The 21,662-nt window shown below is 38.3% G+C and overlaps 2 protein-coding genes across 2 annotated transcripts; one reads left to right on the top strand and one right to left on the bottom strand.

Annotated features, from left to right (window-relative positions):
* Positions 1-13,145: 13,145 nt before the first annotated feature.
* On the bottom strand, positions 13,146-14,490 carry LOC108987524. The gene is made up of 3 exons (XM_018960455.1): positions 13,546-14,490; positions 13,346-13,417; positions 13,146-13,154 (listed from the first exon to the last, which is right to left on the bottom strand). The coding sequence occupies exons 1-3, from the start codon at positions 14,488-14,490 to the stop codon at positions 13,146-13,148; spliced, it is 1,026 nt and encodes a 341-aa protein (XP_018816000.1).
* A 2,091-nt stretch (positions 14,491-16,581) lies between these two features.
* LOC108990242 (RNA-binding KH domain-containing protein PEPPER-like) lies at positions 16,582-21,440 on the top strand. The gene is made up of 8 exons (XM_018964138.2): positions 16,582-16,992; positions 17,623-17,724; positions 19,095-19,313; positions 19,502-19,560; positions 19,670-19,761; positions 19,880-19,992; positions 20,345-20,407; positions 21,097-21,440. The coding sequence occupies exons 1-8, from the start codon at positions 16,648-16,650 to the stop codon at positions 21,175-21,177; spliced, it is 1,074 nt and encodes a 357-aa protein (XP_018819683.1). The 5' UTR covers positions 16,582-16,647; the 3' UTR covers positions 21,178-21,440.
* The last annotated feature ends 222 nt before the right edge of the window (positions 21,441-21,662 follow it).

Genomic DNA, 21,662 nt, shown 5'->3' with positions numbered 1-21,662 from the left:
TCCCTCTGGTTCTTCTTAGCCATTGAGCTCCCACACTTCTAAGCATTCCATGGTTACACGATCTCAAACAAATAGTCTACGCCCTCTTCAGCGCACAGATGGGGCTATTTCTTAGTCTCTCTTTAAACCCTCGGTCTCTCTCTCTCTCTCTTCCTTTGCTTCAAATCCTTCACATTCTTCTACCATCATTCCTGAGGAGCCCCCTTGTTTCACTGAAGCTTCTAAACACCTTGAATGGAGAACAACCATGGCCACTAAGTTCGATGCCCTACTTCTAAATCAAACCTGGTCCCTTGTTCCTTTCTCTTCCACATATAATCTTCTTGGTTCTAAGTGGATCCTAAAGACCAAACGGATAGCTGATGGAACACTTAAGAGACGCAAAGTTCAGCTTTTAGCTCAAGGGTTTCATCAGCAACCCAGTATTGATTTTATTAAGACTTACAGCCTTGTTGTGAAATCCACCACAGTCCAACTTCTTTTTTCTCTTAAAGCCTCTTCAAACTGGGCACTTCACCAACTGAATATACAAAACGCATTCCTTCACGGCGACCTTGAAGAGGTGGTGTACATGAAACAACCCCTCGGGTTCATCAATCTTGATTTTCCTCACCATGTATGTAAGTTGTAAAAGTCTATTTATGGGTTAAAACAGGTGCCTAGAGCCTGGTTTGCCAAGCTCAGTGACAAATTCTTGTCATTAGGGTTTCGTAACTCTGCTTCAGATTCATCATTGTTCATCATGCATATTGGATTGGATTGTTTGTTTGTTTTAGTTTATGTTGACGATATAATCGTGACTGGGTCTAGTTCTGTGTTGATTACTGATTTCATTGCTACCTTGCGAGACTCCTTCCCTATTAAGGATCTCGGAAATCTACATTACTTCCTTGGTATTGAAGTGCACAGAACTTCCTTTGGTATTTTCTTATCTCAATTCAAATACATTGATGATTTACTACATAAAATCAACATGCATTAATCTTAAGTCTATTTCCACTCCAATGTCTTCATCTGAAAAATTGTCTGCTCTAGATGGTCATACCTTTGAGGATCCTCATTTGTATCGTAGTGTTGTTGAGAGTTTACAATACATTTCCTTTACTCATCTGGATATCTCTTTTGCTGTAAATCGTGTATGCCAATTTATGCATTCTCCTCAGCTTCCCCACTAGACAGCTGTTAAAAGAATTCTTCGTTTCTCAACAACACTCGGTACTTGGGTCTATTTCTTTCTGCAAAATCTCCTCATCTTTTATCTATTTTCTCTGATGTCGATTGGGCTGGATACCCTGATGACCGTCGATCCACAAGAGGGTTCTATATTTACTTTGGGAACCATTTGAGTTCTTGGGGATCCAATAAACAGCTTACTGTTGCTCGGTCTTCTACGGAGGTCGAGTATAAATCCTTGGCTAACACTACTTGTGAGCTTCTTTGGCTGCAATCTCTCTTGGGTGAAATTGGCATATCACTTCCTGCTCCTCCTACACTATGGTGTAACAATCTTAGGGCTACCTACTTGTCCATGAATCCAATTATGCATTCTCGCACCAAACATGTGGAGCTTGATTATTACTTTGTTTGTGAGAGGGTGGCAACAAAATCATTGCAAGTATCTTTTGTCTCTAGCAATGACCAGCTTGCTGATATTCTTACAAAACCCCTTTCTACTAATCAATTTTTGCAACTCTGATCAAGCCTTACTCTTACCATAGTGCCGCTTGAATCACGGGGGGATGTTAAGGCATCAAAAACATTAGCACCTAAGGATGACTCTGGAATATTGGAAACATTGTTGTCGAATCTTCCTATAACAAATTAGTGTGACTAGGCTAGACAAGTGTCATTAGCTAAATGGTTGTTCTCTGACAATTCTGTTATGTAAAAGTCTATACATTGTACTGGCATATATTAGAAATGTACGTGAAGAAATATTCTGAATCAAATGGGATTATTCAAGAGCAAAATATTCTTTAAGAACTTTTTACAAACACCTATTGTGCATTTGAATTTTCTTAGTTAGTGTGACTAGACTAGACAAATGTCACTAGCTAAATGGTTGTGAATTAACCCTTAGAGATTATTTGCACTCAAGGGGATTTGAACCTTAGACCTAGGGGGTATACCCCTAAGCCCAGGGCCTTTACCATTTGAGCCAACCCCTAGGGGTTAATTGGCAGACTAAATAGCTTATAAACCAATTGTTTATAAACCAATTGAGGTCCTTAGTAAAGATTTAGTAGTGCAGGCACGGAAGGAACCTTCAGCTAGTGGATTGGTGGAGTGCATTGGGGATATGGAGTTTGTTTCAGAACTCAAAGGAAAGGGGTTTGTTGGTTGTGACTCGGTGCTATGTGAGGATGTACAGGTTTTGGCACAAGCGGGTTCTAATGATATGCAGAAGGAGTCTCTCAGTGACCATGAAAGTGCTGATTTGTAGATGGTTCTGATTAAATCTTTAGAGAGGAACTGGGAGGTTGAGGGTGATATTGCCATGCAGGAGGGAGTCTCATTGTTTCGGCAGTTTTTAAAGGGTCACCAGGATTTGGTTTCTGAAATGCTAACACTGGAAAATACTATCACAGCGGCTGTGGTAAATGACGCATACAGTTCGGATTAGGAAGAAAGTGAACCTTGTCATAATTTGGCCAAAGAGAAGGGTTATGGTTCGGATTCGGATTTAAACAATCTGATGCCTTGTTTGAAGAAATCAGTGAGCCAGGAATTGCATCAATCTCGACTGGTTAGTTCTTGTCCTGCAAAACTGAATTTATGATTGAGAAGCTTATGGTGTGGAATGTGCGTGGATTGCATACGTCCAAAAGAAGATTAAAATGTTTGGTTAAATATTTTAGCCCTCTTGTTCTGGCAGTTTCTGAACCTTTTGCTGAAGAGGTTTCTATGGATTTCTGGGCATGGTTTCTTGGTTCTTCTTATTGGTCTAATGAAGCAATAGGGGGTATGATTTGGGTGTTTTGGAATGCTGATTTAATTTTTGAAGTGCAAAGCATGTCTGACCAATTTATTCATGGGTGCTTTACGAAGAAAGACAAGCGGATCTATGTGTCATTTGTGTATGCTAAGTGCTCACAAGTGGAATGTAGAGAACTTTGGCAGGATATTGATGATGCTCCCTGGATTGTGGTGGGTGACTTTAATTTCATTCGAGAAGATGGTGAGCGGATAGGTGGAAACCCAAGGCCTTTATCAGCTATGGCTGAATTTAACTCATGCATCCATAATTGTGGGCTCGTGGAGATTGGTTCTAGTGGCTGCATAATGTCATGGTGTAATGGTCATAAAGGTACGTCCAAGTGTTGGGCACGCTTGGATCGGGCTCTATCAAATACTGCCTTATTCCAATGGTTTTCAAAAGTTCATCCTTAATTTCTAATCGTAAGTCCTCAGATCATTGCCCTATGTTGATCCGATTTGATAAGGAAGTGAATTCTTATGGTCCTTCTCCGTTCCGCTTTCAAAGTATGTGGTGTACACATGAGAATTATAGGAAGTGCGTGGAGGATGTTTGGAGGGAAGAGGTATATGGTACGGGGCTATTTCAGTTGGCTGCCAAGCTTAAGAGGCTTAAAATGACTCTGCAAACATGGAAAAAGGAGGTTTTTGGCCGAGTGGATCAGTCCATTAAAGCCTTAGAAGAACGCATGGAGTTTCTTGAATTCAAGCTTTAAGATGGTTTCCAGTCTGAATTGGAGCATGAGTATTTATGCCAATGTTTTTAATTTCGTACCGTACCGGCCGGTACGGCCGAAATTTTTCGTTTCGGCCGTCCGGCCGGTACAGGTACTAGATATATACCGTACCGGCCAAAATACCGGCCGTTTCGGCCTAAATTTCGGCCTGTACCGGCCTATATTTCGGCCGGTACCGGCCGATATTTCGGCCTGTGTTTTTTTTTTTTCGTTTTTTCAAACTACAAGTTTATTTTTTGACCCCCAATTTAGATTAGACTATTTATAATTTATATGTATGTATGTATTTATATATAATTTATTCATATATAAACTATTATTTTAGAATATAATTGTTATATATATTTATATATATAATTTATTCATATATCGACTATTCCGAAACGGTACACGAAACGGTACCGGTATCGAAATATTTCGTTCCAGTGTCTTGACCGGTACGCCATCCGGTACGGTATTCAAAACATTGATTTATGCACTAAGGCTGAATTGGAAGTATGGGAAAATAGAGAATAACTGAGATTAGCGCAACAAGAAAAAAGGAAATGGGTTGAGGAAGGAGATCACAACACAAAGTTTTTTCATGCCTTTGTAAATCAAAGTAGGAGAACATCGACTATTTCAAAAATGACACTTCCTAATGGGGTTGGTTTGGATTCACCAGAAATGGTTCACACTGAGGCAGTTCACTATTTTCAGAAGTTCCTCACGAGAAAGGGGCCTAATGTGCGGCCAAATTTAAATGATCTATTATCTTCGGTGGTGACTGATGAGGAGAATAATTCTCTTTATCAAGAACCTTCCGAGGAGATTTGGAGGGTTTTATATCTTCAATTCCTAAAAATAGTAGCCCTAGGCCAAACAACTTTCGTTCAGTTTTCTATCTAGTGTTGGGAAATAGTTAAAAGGGATGTTGTGTAGTTGCTCGGGATTTCTTTACAGGTACTCATCTGCCAAGGTTTTATTCAGCATCTTTTATTGTTCTTATTCCTAAAGTGCAAGACCCTCAGAGCTTTGACAAGTTCAGGCCTATTAGCCTGTGTAGTGTTGCCTATAAAATTTTTTCTAAGATCCTTGTGAACCGCTTGGCTAGTTTGCTTCCTCGCATGAACTCTTGGGAACAATGTGCTTTTGTTCCGGGATGTAATATTTTTTAGAATATAACGCTAAAGAAATGGTTCATTCTCTTCATCGCAAGAGCAATGGAGGTAATGTAATGTTGAAGATTGATATGACAAATGCATATGATCAAGTTGGTTGGTCTTTCTTATGCTCGGTCCTGAAGGGATTTGGCTTGTCTGAAAAGGTTTTGTGGTTTGGTGGAGGCTTGTATGAAGTCTCATTGGTTTTCGATCATGATGAATGGAACATACAAAGGTTTTTTCAAACCTACTCGGGGTCTACGTCAAGGGGATCCTCTTTCTCCATATTTGTTTATCATCATGTAGGAAGTTCTCAATCGTTTATTGCGAAAGGATTTTGAAAAAGGAGAAGTCGGCTCTTTTTTTGTCCAATAAGATTAATTTTTCTAGGAAGTGTAACCTTCTTAGAATTATAGGATTTACGGAGGGTTTTTTTCCCACTACTTATTTGGGGGTGCCATTGGTGACGGGGCATCTTATGGCTAGAGCTTTAGAACCTTTGGTGACTAAAATTCGTAACAAGGTTGCGGGGTGGAAATTAAAAATTCTATCTTAAGGTGGTCGTCTCACCTTTCTTAGACATGTGTTGTCTTGTATGGCGACACATCTTTTGGCAGTGCTTAATGTGCCTAAGGTTCTCCTTACTAAGCTCAATTCTATTCTCTCGACTTTCTTTTGGGGTGAGTATAACGGAAAAGCTAAAAAAAAATGGGTTTCATGGTCTGCTATTTATAAACCGATCAAGGAATGAGGCTTAGGAATTCGGGACTTTAATAAAGTTCAGCAAGCCATGCATATGAAGTTTGCTTGGCGTCTTCTAACGTTAGACAATCTTTGGACCCATTTTTTCCAAGCTAAGTACGTAAAAGAAGGCAATCTTGTTTTGATGGCTTCACGTGTAAGTGGTTCACGATTTTGGAGATCTATTATGCAAGTTTTTCCAGAGGTTTATGATCATTCTAGGGTGCGGGTCATGGAAGGAAGAGTCTCTTTTTGGCATGAACAATGGCTGTCGAGTGGACCTCTAAATGTTGACGTTCATAATATTACAAATCCTAGTCTCCAAGTCAGGGACCTCTGGGTTGGAAATGTTTGGGATGAATCTGCTCTACTGAATCTAATTGGAGAAAATAAAGCTCTTGAGGTGATACGTTCGATGGTGGCAAGAAAAGAGGGGTCGGATGTTTACATCTGGGAACCAAATCGGGATGGACACTTTTCCACGACATCCGCCTGGGATATCATACAGATTCAAAGTGAGGACTTTCCATGGAAGGATTGGTTTAGGCATAAACTCCTTCCCGGACGAGTGGTTGTTTGTGTTTGGAAGGCATGGTTCAAGTGCTTCCCAGTGGATGCTCAAATTATATCTATGGGTATCAACCTTGCCTCCCGTTGTGATTGTTGTACGAATGGAAGTTCTGAAACTTTGGATCATTTTCTGTGTTCTAGAGATATTGCTACGGCAATTTGGCGGGAGCCTCGACGGCCTTAGGTTTTTGATGCATGGCATCATCATCATGGCACACGCGCATTTCCTGTTGGTTCAGTTGTGCTAAACGTTCATCCCAGTGTGGCATCCTTGTAGGCATACTTCCATGTCTAGTTACTTGAAGGTAGTGGGTAAGACGGTGTAAGGCTAGAATGGAGTCGGTTTATGAATCGGCAAAGGAAGTTTGGCTTGCGGTTAAGTTTTGGCTTAGCCGAATTTTTGAGAATATATCTAAGTGCAAGAGGCTTTCTCCGAGAGATTATGAGATTCTTAGCGATATTAATGTGCCTATCAAGCATGTTTCTATGAGCCGACCTCGGGCGGTGGTGTGGAGTAAACCAGCGGCAGGGTGGGTGAAGTTAAACGTTAACTGGAGTAGTAAGGGAAACCCGGGATCTTGTGGAGGGGGTGGAGTGATTAGGGTATAAGGAATGAAGATCAAGCTGCCATAGATCAAGCACAAAATAAAAACAGTCCAGCAATCACTTGATTTCAGCAACTTACCTTAAGCTGTATCATGGTAACAGATGCATGATTTTAGAAAGATATCCAGCTGTATAATCATTATGTAATTCATTTATTTTAGCATTCTTTCTATATTGTACAGATTCCTAGTTTAGAAACAGTTGTACATGATCAATATATAAATGAATGAAAGCACACTCACTCAAGTAACTCGTGAGATTGTTTTTCTCAAAAAACTTCTTTATGGTATCAAGAGCCAATACGGGTTGCTAGAGAGTTGTGTTTTTTTTTTTTTCTTTCTTCTCCTTCAATGACTTCATCCATTCCTTAAGATCCCTATCCATATCCTGTCTCACAGAATTTGTCGAATTATGTGTCTCTCAAACTCACTTCCAGCAATTTCCTGCTCTGGAAAACTCAGATGCTAAATATCCTTGAAAGCTATGACCTTTAAGGATTTATCACAGGTGACATACACACTCCACCACAATTTATTCTTGATGAGTCTAATACCTCTCAGTCTAATCCACTTTATCACAAGTGGCGCAGGTCTGATAGGCTTGTTAAAGGATGGCTTACAGCCACCTTGAGTAAGGAAGTTTTAGGCCTTGTGGTTGGTCTAAATACTGCCTCAGAAGTTTGGAGTGCCCTTGTTCATGCTTTTGCAAGGGTGTCTTCTGATCGGAGTCTTGCACTTAAGCAAAGACTCACCTCAATCACCAAAGGATCTGATTCCTTGAGTGATTATTTGAGGAGATTTAAAACAATTTGTGATGAACTTGCTGCTATTGGCAAACCTGTTTCTGAACACAAGAAGTCTTGGTGGCTTCTCAATGGCCTTGGTAAGGATTTTGAAGTTTTTACAGCCACTATGCTTAGGCCACCTGTTCCAGTTTTTTCAGAATTAGTTACTTTATTGGAAAGCTATACTGATCGATACAAGGTTGATGTTACTCCTCCTATGGTTTTTTATGGCCAAAAGTCATTCAAACAAAGGAAACCAAACTCTAGCACTAGTTCCTTTAACTCAAAAGGTCGTGGCTTTGTCCAAGGCCAATCCACTGGCTCAAGATCAAGCTCATCCAACAATCAGTCTCGTGGTACCTCTTCAAATTCAAACTCTAAAACAGCAGGCAAAGAAGAAGTTGTGTCAGATATGTCACAAAAGAAATCATACTGCTCTTAAATGTTTCAATAGGTTTAATCATTCTTTCACAAATGATAACCTTCCACAGAGTTTTGCAGCCATTAAAATGGATGAGGCTCCTGACACAGCTTCATGGCATCCTGACACAGGTGCAACTGACCACATGACTGCCAATGAAGGTACTCTTCACTCACTACTTCCATATAATGGTCATGATGGTATTATGGTTGGTAATGGTAAAGTTTTACCTATCACTCATGTTGGACAAGCAATGGTTGGTTCAACTCAGTCCCCAATACAGTTGAATGATGTGCTAGTGGTACTTGAAATTAAGAAGGATTTATTATCTGTTAGTAAGCTTACATCTGATTATCCACTGAGGTTTGAGTTTGATGGACATGGTTTTGTGATAAAGGACAAGACAACAATGAGAACAGTGGCGACAGGAAGGAAACAGAAGGGACTATATATTTTTGATGATGCTGATTCGACCCCTCAGAATAAAAGGAGTTTTTTCTCCTCCAGATTTAGATCCACAAATAAAGAGAACTGGCATCTCAGGCTTGGACATCCAAATTCAAGAATCCTAGACTATCTTTGTAACAAGAAGTTTATTACTCTTGATTCAAAACAGTCTTCTTCTGAAATCTGTACAAGCTGTCAAATGGGAAAAGCTTGTAAATTGTCATTTCTTTCAAGAGACAATATAGTCAATGTTCCTTTTGAAAAAGTTCATTGTGATCTATGGGGACCTGCTCCCACTGCCTCTAGAGAAAAGTATAGATTCTATGCTATCTTTGTTGATGAAGCTACTAATTTCAGTTGGTTAATTCCCCTCAAACACAAGTCTGATTTTAATTCTGCTTTTATACAGTTTCATGTGTTTGTCATGTGCCAATTTAATGCCAAAATTCGGGTTTTCCAAACTGATGAAGGAGGTGAGTTTAATAACAAGAACCTTACTGATTATTTCCAAAAATTTGGCATTCTTCATCAATCAGCTTGTCCAAAAACACCAGAACAAAATGGCAAAGCTAAAAGAAAGCACAGAAGTATAACCAATCTAGGTTTAACTATGATGTTTCATGCAAAACTTCCACCTAGATTCTGGTTAGATTGCTTCTCTGCTGCTGTGTTTTTGCTTAACAGATTGCCTTCTCCTCTACTCAATATGGACTCTCCTTTCTTTAGACTATATGCCAAATATCCTGATTATAGCATTCTTAGAACTCTTGGGACTCGATGCTTTCCTTATCTTGGAGAATTTAGGTCCAATAAACTTGAACCTAAGTCTTTGCCATGTGTCTTTATTGGTTACAGTACCAAACACAAAGGCTATAAATGTCTCTATCCACCCACTGGTCGAATTTATACCTCAAGGCATGTTGTATTTGATGAGTCTGTTCTTCCATATTCTAAGCCAACTCTGTTATATGATTCTCCTGCTGTTGAGGGAGATTTTTCCAGCTTCATTGAATGTCAAAATAGTCTCTCAAATGCCTCTGTGTTGCCCCCTGCGTTTGCACCTCCTTCTCATTCATCAATTCAAGCTGCCATCATTGATTCACAGCCTATCCAGCAATATACAAATCCCTTACCTACAGAAACAAATTCTTTGCAAAATACACTTCCTCCCTCTCCTGTTGAAACTGCAGTACAGCCATCAGTACAACATCATATGCAAACTAGGTCTAGGTGTGGCATTCACAAACCTAATCCTAGATACGCAAACTTGCATAATTTGGTCTCTATTCCTACTGAGCCAAAATCTGTCAAAACTGCCAAAAACCATCCTGGATGGTCTGCTGCAATGGAAGAGGAACTAGCTGCACTTGCAGTTAATCAAACCTAGAAATTGGTTCCAAGAACTGCTGACATGAATGTCATTGGATCCAAGTGGGTTTACAAGGCAAAACTAAAGGCAGATGGTACACTTGAAAGGCTCAAAGCAAGACTAGTTGCTAAAGGTTTCAGTCAAATAGATGGGGTTGATTTCTCAGAAACATTCTCTCCAGTTGTGAAGCCTGCTACTATCAGAATGGTCCTCACAATTGCTACTGTGAAAAAATGGGCACTTCATCAGCTAGATGTTAAGAATGCTTTTTTACATGGTTGTCTCAAAACTCCTGTCTACATGCATCAGCCACCAGGCTATACAGATGAACATTATCCTCAGCATGTGTGCCAGCTCAACAGAGCCTTATATGGTCTCAAACAGGCTCCTCGAGCCTGGTTTGACAGACTTAGTGACTTCCTCCTTCAGCTTGGGTTTTATTCAAGCTCAGCTGATCCAAGTCTATTTATTTGTCACTCTAACCATGGGCTACTAATTCTTCTTCTATATGTAGATGACATGGTGGTAACAGGTGACAATCCAAAAAGCATCAAGTGGTTGATCTCTCAACTCAGTTCTCAATTTTCTATCAAGGATCTTGGCTTTCTTCACCATTTTTTAGGCATAGAAGTTCACAAAATTGGTTCAGATCTCCTCTTATCTCAGCACAGGTATATTATAGAGTTGCTAACTCGAGCCAATATGCATGACTGTAAACCTTTGTCTACACCTATGCCATCCAAAGGTCAACAGCTCAAAGCCTCCGAGGAGCCTTTCCATGATCCAACTACTTACAGGAGCATAGTTGGAGGTTTGCAGTACCTGACATTTACAAGACCAGATCTCTCTTTTTCTGTCAACTATGTTTGTCAATTTATGCAAACACCAACAGTCCAGCACTTTCAGCTTGTTAAGAGAATCCTAAGGTACTTACAGGGCACAGCAAAACTTGGTCTACATATAACCTCAAGCAGCACACTCGACTTGTATGGGTTCTCTGATGCAGATTGGGCAAGTTGCCCAACCACACGAAGATCTACTTCAGGGTATTGTACCTTCCTTGGCAGCAACTGCATTTCATGGAGTGCTAAGAAGCAACCTACAGTGTCTAGGTCAAGTGCTGAGGCTGAATACCGAGCCATGGCCTCAACTGCAGCTGAGCTGACTTGGCTTTCAAAACTACTAAGAGATCTTGGAGTACCTCAAATAAAAGCACCAACCTTATATTGTGACAATATGAGTGCTCTATATCTCACTGTTAATCCAGTTCTTCATGCTCGAACAAAACATATAGAACTAGATTATCATTACATTCGAGAAAGAGTAGCACTTGGGGCTTTAGAAACTCAGTTTGTTAAATCACTAGATCAGCTAGCTGATATTTTTACCAAGCCATTACTCAAGGGTCCTTTCCAGCAGCTGCGAGACAAACTTGGCCTATGTTACCATACACAACCAAGTTTGAAGGGGAGTATAAGGAATGAAGATCAAGCTGCCATAGATCAAGCACAAAATAAAAACAGTCCAGCAATCACTTGATTTCAGCAACTTACCTTAAGCTGTATCATGGTAACAGATGCATGATTTTAGAAAGATATCCAGCTGTATAATCATTATGTAATTCATTTATTTTAGCATTCTTTCTATATTGTACAGATTCCTAGTTTAGAAACAGTTGTACATGATCAATATATAAATGAATGAAAGCACACTCACTCAAGTAACTCGTGAGATTGTTTTTCTCAAAAAACTTCTTTATAGGGATCATTTGGGGAATGTCAAGGCTGCCTTCTCGGAACACCTAGTTTTTGGCACTAATAATGCAGCAGAACTAAGGGCCCCACTAAGAGGCATCGAGGTTTGCAAAGAGTTTGACTTTAATCATGTAGAGATAGAGTGTGACTCTGCGTTACTTGTTCACTGGTTGACTTCAGGTGCCTACAATGTGTGGTATCTCTGGGACTATTGAGAGTTGTTGCTTGAAAGTCTTGAAGGCATGATTTATTCTTTTTCACATATCTTTCATAAGGGCAACCAAGTTGCTGGCCTCTTTGCTCGTCAAGGGGAATCTGGGATCACGAGGATGTATGGAGGTTCTGAGTTATTATCTTGCGGTGAGGGGCATGATTCGACTGGATAAAATTGGTATTCCTTCTATAAGATTTTAAGTTGTGAATATTTTGACTTGTTTACTTCGATGTTTTTTTTGTCATTTGTTCTGTATTCCTCCACTATAAGTGAGGCATTTTTTAATAAAGTATTTTTTACTTAAAAAAAAATACCAATTGTATAACCTATAAAGACTTCATCCGATTTTGATATAATCTAGAAAAATCAAATAAACAAGGATACTACTACAACTCAAACTCTAACCTAAAGCTAAAACAATAGAGCTAATTATGACTGATATTAAGAGCAAAGCCACCATTGAAAAACAAATGCATGACTGCTATTTTTTTCCTGGGAATAGATTCACTAACAACACAGAAAACAGAAAAGGTAAAAAAGAAACCAGCTATAAGAAGCTTGGAGCTTATGCTACCACCACTGTTCCCACAGCTATAGGAAAGAAAGGTCATGACCAGCGCCATTAGAAGATCTTAGGCAAAAGGTTCGTCTTCAACTGAGTTAAAAACGGCAAGTAAAAGGGTTATGCCACTTACTTTCTTGCATGTTCCAAAAACACAGGTAACTATTTGCCATATTGCACCCGCAGCATTCTAGTTTAGCATACATCGCTAGACATTCCTTTAATTGAAAACATAAATGGAAACATGGTTTGATCTGAAAGTGTTAAGCTTCAATAACTACCTAAGTATGATACCAAACAAATCTTTTAATGGAAGTATCCCAACATCCTGATCAGTCCTAGAAAACAAACTCTGTTTCGCTCAACAGAACAATAGCAACCTCTTGTAAGCCAAGCATGTAAAGAAGTTCTCCAAAACCATACTCATTCAAAGGGAATACAAAATATAAACACGAAAATTATTCAGCACTCAGCAGTCTTGTCCTTCAAACTTCGATAATTTTAACTCCCATGTACACAAGTGACTACTAATAATCATTGAAACGATATAACTCTTACAACATTTCTGATTTACCTCCTCCTGATGTAGAGGATTGGAGGGCATTACATTAAGGCCTTGTTTGGATTAACTCACGTCAACTCATCTCATCATTACAATATTTTTAAATTCCCACGTAAAATATAAATCAACTTTTTCAAGTCTCAAAATAATAATAATATTAAAAATAATGTTATAACAATAAAAATCTTCCCTTCATCGTTTGTTTATGGTTGGTCTATACCTTCCTCTGAAGTCGAAAGGGATCAGTAGTCAGAAAGCCTTCAATTACCCTGCAAGCACCACAAGCAAAATTCATAAACAGTCCAGTCGCTTAAACCAAGAAATTCTCTATAATCAAACATAACAAGACCCCATTATTTTCCTTTGCTTGCAACCACAGAAACCGAGTTCACCTTCTCCTTTAAAAATAAAACAAATTCAAATTCAAAAGGTCAAAGCAGAGAGAGTCAACGTTTTAGACCTTCCCAGGAGCAACGTTGACGTTGTATGACTCCGGCGTAATCGAACTCAGCCCCAATCCCGGAAAAACACTCTGCCAATAAGAAAATAAAAATAGATAATAAGAGATCAACGATAAGTACGAAATTCTTTTGATACATAAACAATAAATAAATGAATACATATATTAGGCATCTAAATTGAATTGCAAAGTTAATTTACGTCGAGCTGTTTCTGAACGGTTTTCGCACGCTTCTTGGGTCTCCTGGCAGGCTTGGACCCAGTGAGCATGAGGATATCCTCTTCGATCTCTTCCTTCGACAGCGCGATAGAAAGTCTTGGTATTTCCTCCGAAACTTTCGAGTTCGTTCCTTTTCGTGCCCAAGCCGATGCTCCCCCAGCTCTTGATGATACTCCGACTCCATCGCCGTGGAGACTCTTAGGCGACGGTTTTCTAGGGCGCAGATTCCACGGCTTCGGCGGCAGTTCTTTGACTTCGGCGGCGACCGGTGAGGTTTGCTCCGTTGCTTTTGCGGCACCATCAGCAGTTGACTTGTTCTTGGTTGAAATACGAAGGTAGATCTTTGGCTTCGGGTCAGGTACCTTTGATTTATCACCCGGTTTCAGCAGCACACGGATAGACTTCGCAGGTTTCTTCTCCGGAATTTTCTTCGCTTCCTTTACGATCAAGCGCTCAGAAGAACCGACGAAGGAGAGGCCATTCGTCACGTCAGCCCCCGGATCATTTCGACACCGGGATTTAGAACGCGTGCTAGTCGAACCGGCTAGTTTACCGAGCAAGTGGTGATCGGACTTCAGCGGATGAGCGAGCTGAGGTTCCGAGCCAGGAAACAGAGTCGCATCGTCGAGTTTACGGACCGCCAGGGAAGTATGATCTTCATTGACCGCGGGAGGATCATTCGCATGGGGCTCCGAGTCGGGAGTCGACTCGGAAAGTACGTTGCAGAAGTGGTAGCGGTGGTCATTGGCGGCTGTGGTGGAGGAGGGATATTCAAGAGGCCACTTAAGGTTGGACAAAACGAAGCTTCTGAGAGGATGAGGCTTCGAAGAGGGAACGGAGGAGGACATGGGTGGTTGTGGTGGTGACGGTGGTTCAGTCGACGCTACTGGTGTTTCTTTGGTCTCGAACACGGAATGTAACTCCATGTTTCGGGGTGAACGTATGGAAGGGAACTCAGAGGTTTATCAATGGAGGGAATCGATCGAAGAGCGAGGAAGTGAAAAGGGGAATCGCTGAGAAAAATAAAATGGTGAGGTTTGGAGATCACCGGAACGGAGACGAGAGGCAAGCGTTTGTTTATGATTTTGTGTAATGAAAACGATATATGTAGTAGCGGTTATCAGGTCTTCTTGAGATTGTTGGATTGTGGTAGGAAACAGTACGTATCTATTTTTTGTTAGCCGAGATATTGGAGAATCCTACATTACCCATTTGAAATAGGCTACTATGCCGCCCCAAATCTATCGCTTGGTTCAAATTTTTTTTTTTAAATTTAATGATTAAAAAAGTGATTTTAAGTATATTAATATATTTTTTTAATTTTTAAAAGTATTTAAATTTAATAAAAAAATAAAAAATAACTAAAAATAAAGTAGAACGGATTATTTTAGATGGCAGAATTAACCAACTCTTACCCTTTTTTCCTCTGCATCCAGAGACAAAATCTAATGTAATGTGCCATGCTCAAATGAAATTTAGTATATGCAAGCATAACACATTAATTTTTTTTAAAAAAATTAAAATATAATATTTATATAAAAAAAAATTTATAATAATAAAGAATTGTATTTAACGTCACTTTACTAAAAAACTATATCCAAATAAATAAATAAAAAGGTCAATACTATATATTGTCTTTAGTTTTATTAATAATTACTAATATATTTTAAATTTAAGAAATTACTTAAAATATCATGTGCTAATTGAAATGATTAATGGATAACGAAGAAAGTTAGAATAATATAAATATTTATTTTTTATTTTTTTAAAACTCAACTGACAGTCTTTTTTTCCTAATCATTCTTATTTTCTTGTTGTAAAGTAAGTGTCGAATGAGGTAGAATTCACATGATATATCTATTTCTTTAAAATTTGAACATTCAATTCAATCAAATAAGTTTTTTTGTTAATAGATTAAATTTTATTAATCATAAAATAAACAAAGGTACGAGTGTATGAGATATATACAAGAGCATCATTTATGCATACAAGTTGAATGATATAAAGAAAGCGGGAAAAATCATGCTATTGAAATCAATTACAATCAATCAATGAAGTAGAATATTAAAAAATAGACTTTTAAGTTTATCTATTGATCACTCTCATCAATTTTTGAAGTTTTTTCATTCATCTTCCTCTAAATATATATCCACGATAGAGAATTATTAGAACCATTTTTCGTACTGTTGCAACAAGAGAGTTGCCATAAATGATTTGCCAAAAAGTTAAGAGGTTAATTGCATTAAAATCAATTAAAATCAATAAAAAGGCATAATAAAGATTGAGTAACAAATTTTAAATAGATAAATTCTACCTGAATTTTGGGTTTTATTAATAGATAATCATTTTTTTATATTTTTTTAAGATATAATTTACTTTTATACAAAAATTTATGCAAAATTTATCTATTTTTCTAAATGTATTAATGGATTTTAGATTTCTCTTACGCGCAAAAACGTAAAATTGAATGCTTGTAGAAAAATATTATCGTTAACATATAATCATAATCATTAACAAACCATATTAGATTGTCTTCTTCTTGCTATTTGAAAGTCTTTATATTACATCATATTTATGTTATATAATTTAATTTAAAAGATAAATTTTAAAATTTAAATCTTATAAATTAATCATACCATGTAAATGATATATGATGTAAACATTTTCAAATAGTCTTACGGCCTCATCCTTATTTTTAAAAAATAAATAAATCCAAAAATCATATAAAAAAGACCCTATTTAATAATAATAATAATAATGCAAAACTTGCTCATTTTAACACAATATCGAACACTACTTGTTAGATTAAAGTCATAAAAGGGTCTGCCAAAAAAAAGTCATAAAAGGGTGAGTGTCGTCCGTACAGGGTGACACGTTGACAATTAAAAGAGAGTGAGTCTGAATTACGGTTGGAAATAGATGAATGAGGAATTAAAAAAGGGTAGTTTCGTAAATTAGTTCGAGTCCAATCGGCTTCATGTAGCCTTATTGGTAAATTCGATGGTGCTGTTCGTGATCTCTTTGTTCTTTTTCTTCTTCCCCCAAAACCTCTGTCAATTCCTCTCTGTAAACACGCCTTAACAATGGCCCATCCAGGCCAAATCCCCATGAACCCTATGATGCACCCATCAGTACCGGTACCCGTTCCTGTACCTGTACCCGTACCCGTACCGGTGTCTTTTCCCGTACCAGGATCCGGACCTGGACATTCGTTTACCGGGAAGCGCCGCCGAGAGGACGAGCTTCCCTCACCTTTGGAGACCGAGGAGTCGGCAGCGAAGCGGCGCGCGAGTTCGGCGCAGGACGTGCTGTTCAGAGTTGTGGTGCCGTCGAGGCAGATCGGGAAGGTCATCGGCAAGGAAGGCTGCCGAATCCAAAAGATTCGCGAAGATACCAAGGCCACTATAAAAATCGCAGATTCCATAGCTGTAAGCTCTTTGTTTCTTTTAATTTTGTTTTTTCAAATTTTTATATTGTCGCGTCAGGGTTCTGAGAGAAGTTAGAGAAAGGAAAAGTTGGGGATTTTAATGCTTTTGTAATTGAAACGAGACGCTCGTTATTATTGAAATGTTTTTGTTCCATGGAACGGAAAGCTCACAACTCGTAAGCTAAAATCAGGTTCTTTGTGGAAACGTCGAAAGAGCCCTTGATAGAGCTCAAGTTTCTTTCGCTTATCTTTAATACGTGGTATTGCATTAACAAAAGCATTTGCAAGCATTTATGTTTCAGAAGTTTTTTTAATTGGTAAGATATTAGAGGAGCTGATTTCGAGTTAGTGCTCGTTGGGTTTATGTTTTACTGCTTATGATGGTATTTACCCACCTCAAAAAAACTGTGTTTTACAACGTTGACCTTAAACGTGTAGGAAGGACTCAGTTGCCATTGGAAGTGCTAAGCTAAACAGTTCCATTTACCGGGCCGAGAAATTGCCAAATATTATTCTTGTTTCAATTTCTTAGAATTGAAGCCAAATTTGTTTACAAACAAATGGGATGACTAGTCTAATTCCACTTTTTTAGTGGCTGTGGCACGTACTAAATCTTTCTTATGGATTGCAGCGACACGAAGAGCGTGTAATTATTATAAGTTCTAAAGACAGTGACAATACAGTGTCTGACGCAGAGAATGCACTCCAACAAATAGCAAGTCTAATACTAAAGGTGATGTAATTTATGCCTGCGCAGCTCAACTAAGCTTCATGTTGTGGGTTCTTGAAATTTAATGTCAATGCACATCGTTGTTGTTAATTTATGGGTGTGCTTTTCTGTAAATTCCTTACTAAACAATGTGCATTGAGTTTTATATGGTTAACTATTTCGTGGGTGACCCTTAGTTCATGGACTTATTGAAATATATTCAACAATAGACAATGCTCTTATTTGTAATCACTGGAAAGTGGTTGATCAAGGTTCTAATTCCAGACATCATCCTTACTACCAAAAAACATAAAAAATACTAAATCTGGTGCAATGGTGGATTGCATGATATTGATAAGGTGGCCAGACACGTAGTCTCCAAAGCATTCTATTCACTTGGATGCATATAGTCACTCATGAATTAACCCTTACGGGTTGCCTCAAGTGGTAAAGGCCTTGGGCTTGGGGGGTATGCTCCCCTAGGTCTAAGGTTCAAATTCGCTTGGGTGCAAACAATCTCTGGAGCCATCAGACTGGTGAATCTTCCCCTTGAATACCCGAGGTGCACTTGCAGTAAACTCCTTGCGAAAGGCCTGTGTTCCCCTAGGATTAGTCAGGACTCTGTTCCAGGACACCCAGTGCCAATCAAAATATATATATAGTCACTTATGAATTATGTAGGTCTGGTTCCCACTGCATTGATGTGAATTATGAATTCGTATATGATGCTCTTTTCATTAGAATCATCAAACTGTCTTTCTATAAACCAATGGCTGAGGTCTGAAGTATTTTTTTTATAAGTGGAGGTTGGAAGCATTTAGTTTGAAGACTTTCCCTTCCACTAGCTATCTTCTTGAAGTAGGCAAACACAGACCATTTTCTTATTTTTGGGTTCACTATGTGTTAATGTGATGCTTCCTAGGTGGTTCATGTTATTTCATGTCCTAAAATCTCCCGTTTCTGATAGTTTGCTTGGAATGCTCTTACAGCATATGCAACTAATCAAAATATGAGGAAACTTCGAATCCACTGAGTAGTAGTCTTGCAACAACTTTTTATCAAAACTTTTGGAGTTTCCATAAAAGCTGAATGCATTTGAAGTTCATTGGGCATGAAGTTCTTAATCATTTGAAGATTACACATTCTGGAAGCCCTTGGATTCATGATACACTTGGAAAATGAGCAAGACTGCTTGGAACCTTGGATTGTTTCAAGCTTCTTAGGATAATGGCTGTCATTTGTTTTGTACTTTCCATTCCATAGCTATTGTTACCAAGTTAAGAAGTTGAAGACCTGTGGGATTGGGTTTTTTTTCTTAAACTGTGCACAAAAAACCTGGCAAATTGTTTTTCATGCTGTGGTGGCTCTGATGAAATAAACCGTTTTCCCTACAGGAAGATGATAGTAGTATGGAGACAAAAGTAGCTGCAGGGCATGTGGCTGCCAATACAATTAGGCTTTTGATTGCTGGGTCCCAGGCAGGTTCTTTGATTGGGATGTCTGGTCAAAACATTGAGAAATTGAGGAATTCCTCTGGAGCCACAATTACAATTCTTGCTCCAAATCAGCTGCCTTTGTGTGCTTCTGCTCATGAATCAGATCGAGTGGTACAGGTGAGTTTGTGTTAGCCGTCAATGTTGAACTGAAGAAAATTGATGCATTTGGTGCAGGTGATGTTCCTGCACTAAATTCCAGTGCTAATTTAATTTTAATTTACCTTCTGTTATTCATGCTTAGTTATGCCTCTTGTTTCTTTCTACCGCTAACAATGAATAATGATTTGGGTTTCTGTTAAACTCAGATGTCAGGTGATGTTCCTGCAGTACTGAAGGCTTTGGAGGAGATTGGTTCTCAACTAAGGTCTAAAGTGAATTCGGGATGGACAGTACTCTGTCTTTTAGACTTTAATCAAGTGTTTTTTTTTTTTTTTTTTAAATCAATGTTTATAATCCAGCTCCATTTTATTCAGGGAAAACCCACCGCGACAAGTGATTTCTATTAGCCCAGCATACAACTATACTGCAATCAGACCACCCCAACCATTCTTGGACCCAACTTCAGGTTATTGATATTTTCCCATACCAAACGACTCATTTAGCTCAACTGCCATGTTTTGCAGTTATATCAAGTTTTAATATTTGTCATAACCACATCATCTTTAGGACAACCAATCTTGCAGCTGATTATGTAACCTTTGAGATGGTGATATCGGAAACGCTTGTTGGTGGGTTGATCGGCAGGTGTGGCTCAAACATATCGAGGATCAGAAATGAGTCTGGGGCAATGATCAAGGTAGGCAGATCTAAAATCTTGAGGTTGTGATCTCTTGCCGTGAAACATTGCATTGTCCCTAGTTCTGTTAGGAATGAGTGAGGAATAAGTTGCCTCTTGCTGTCGCTGTTAAGGACCAGTAATCATTGCTTCACATGAGACAACTTGGCTGATGAGAAATATATCCACTTCAATTGTGGGTCTTTTATCATTTATTGGTTTCAAATTTCAATGTTTTCCCAATTCCAGCCAGTAAAAATAAATTCTTAGCATCTAGATAAAGTTCATTACTACATTATTGCTAAAAACCCTTAAAAATATTGAGGACCTTTGCATATGTTTCAGCTGCTATATATATATTTTTTTTTTCCAGGTCTATGGTGGGAAAGGTGAACAAAAACATCGACAAATTCAATTTGCCGGTAGCACTCAACAGGTATGTCCATCTTTCTTGGTTATATAATAATCATTTGTTAATACCACCAAAATGATGACAGAAAAAAAAATTAAAAAGAAACTCAATGTTAAAAATAATAATCATTTCTTATCATCTTGTTCGTAGATAACAATTTTTTATTCTTGTAATATGGAAGAAGCTAATATTTTTACATTACAATCTATCCTTTCTCCCCTCACCCAAAAATAAAAAAACTAGGAAAAAACCCAAATAGAAGCAAGAGAAGTCGTTTCATGCACAAATATAATCCATTCTCTGAAGGACTAGGAAAAATTTAGAACATTTTTTCCCTTTGCATTGCTTGGTTTGCAAGAGGATATTTGTGCAAATTGTGAAGTGAGGGAAAGAAAAGGACCAGGAAGAGCTAGCACTGTTAGGTTTGAAATGTTCCAGGGTCAAGTAATAGCTTCATGTAATCGAATAGTTTGATTAATATCAAGAATGCTGCATTAAGTACTTGTCAAAAAAAAAAAATGCTGTATTAAGTTCGAAACAGTGATATATATATCTGATATCTTGGCAAAAAGAAAAATGGCATTCTTGTTTTTTCCCCCAAGGAATGAAGAGGCCGATTTGCTTGTTTTTTTGGATGAGAAGATGGATATGTATGCATCATGGATCTGCTGTCTTTTTTCTCTCTCTCTCTCAAATGTTTAGATGCTTAACAGGTAGCATTGGCTAAGCAGAGGGTTGACGAGTACATATATTCTCAGTTGATACAACAAGCTACTGCTCAACAGGCGGCATAAACTATCTTTCTTGCCTCCAAAAATGCTCTTAGTTGTCCCCATATGGGTTTTTTTTTAGGTCTGATAGCATATTAACAAAATTTAAGGAGTTTTGTGTGTAGGTAATGGCCAGAGAGTTGGTCATTTTCCATTTGTTGATTTTCTCCCGTTAAACTCTCGTTGCTCCTATGGGACAGCTGCAAACCTGTGTAAAACATTGGCTTAGTTTGATGTAATCACAAAATGATTGTTGAGGCAACCTCCGGACATTAAAAAAAAAAAAACAATATAACGATATGGATAATGTCTTCCAGCATTGTTTCCTTCTTTTTTTTTGTAAACTTCCAGCATTGTTACCAAGTGTAGCTATTAAATGTTTTGGAAATATCTACACAACTTTTTTCTATTCACACAACTTTTTTTAAAAAGAATAAATTTTAAAAAAAAGTTAAAAATATTAAAATTTAAAAAAAAAATGTGATGTGTGGAGGTTTGGGAGGCTGTGT

The sequence above is a fragment of the Juglans regia genome, chromosome 5 (genome assembly GCF_001411555.2).
Source record: "Juglans regia cultivar Chandler chromosome 5, Walnut 2.0, whole genome shotgun sequence".
Classification (NCBI taxonomy): Eukaryota; Viridiplantae; Streptophyta; class Magnoliopsida; order Fagales; family Juglandaceae; genus Juglans; species Juglans regia.
Note: the sequence above shows the minus strand (reverse complement) of the source record. Positions and strands in the feature narration are given on the sequence as shown.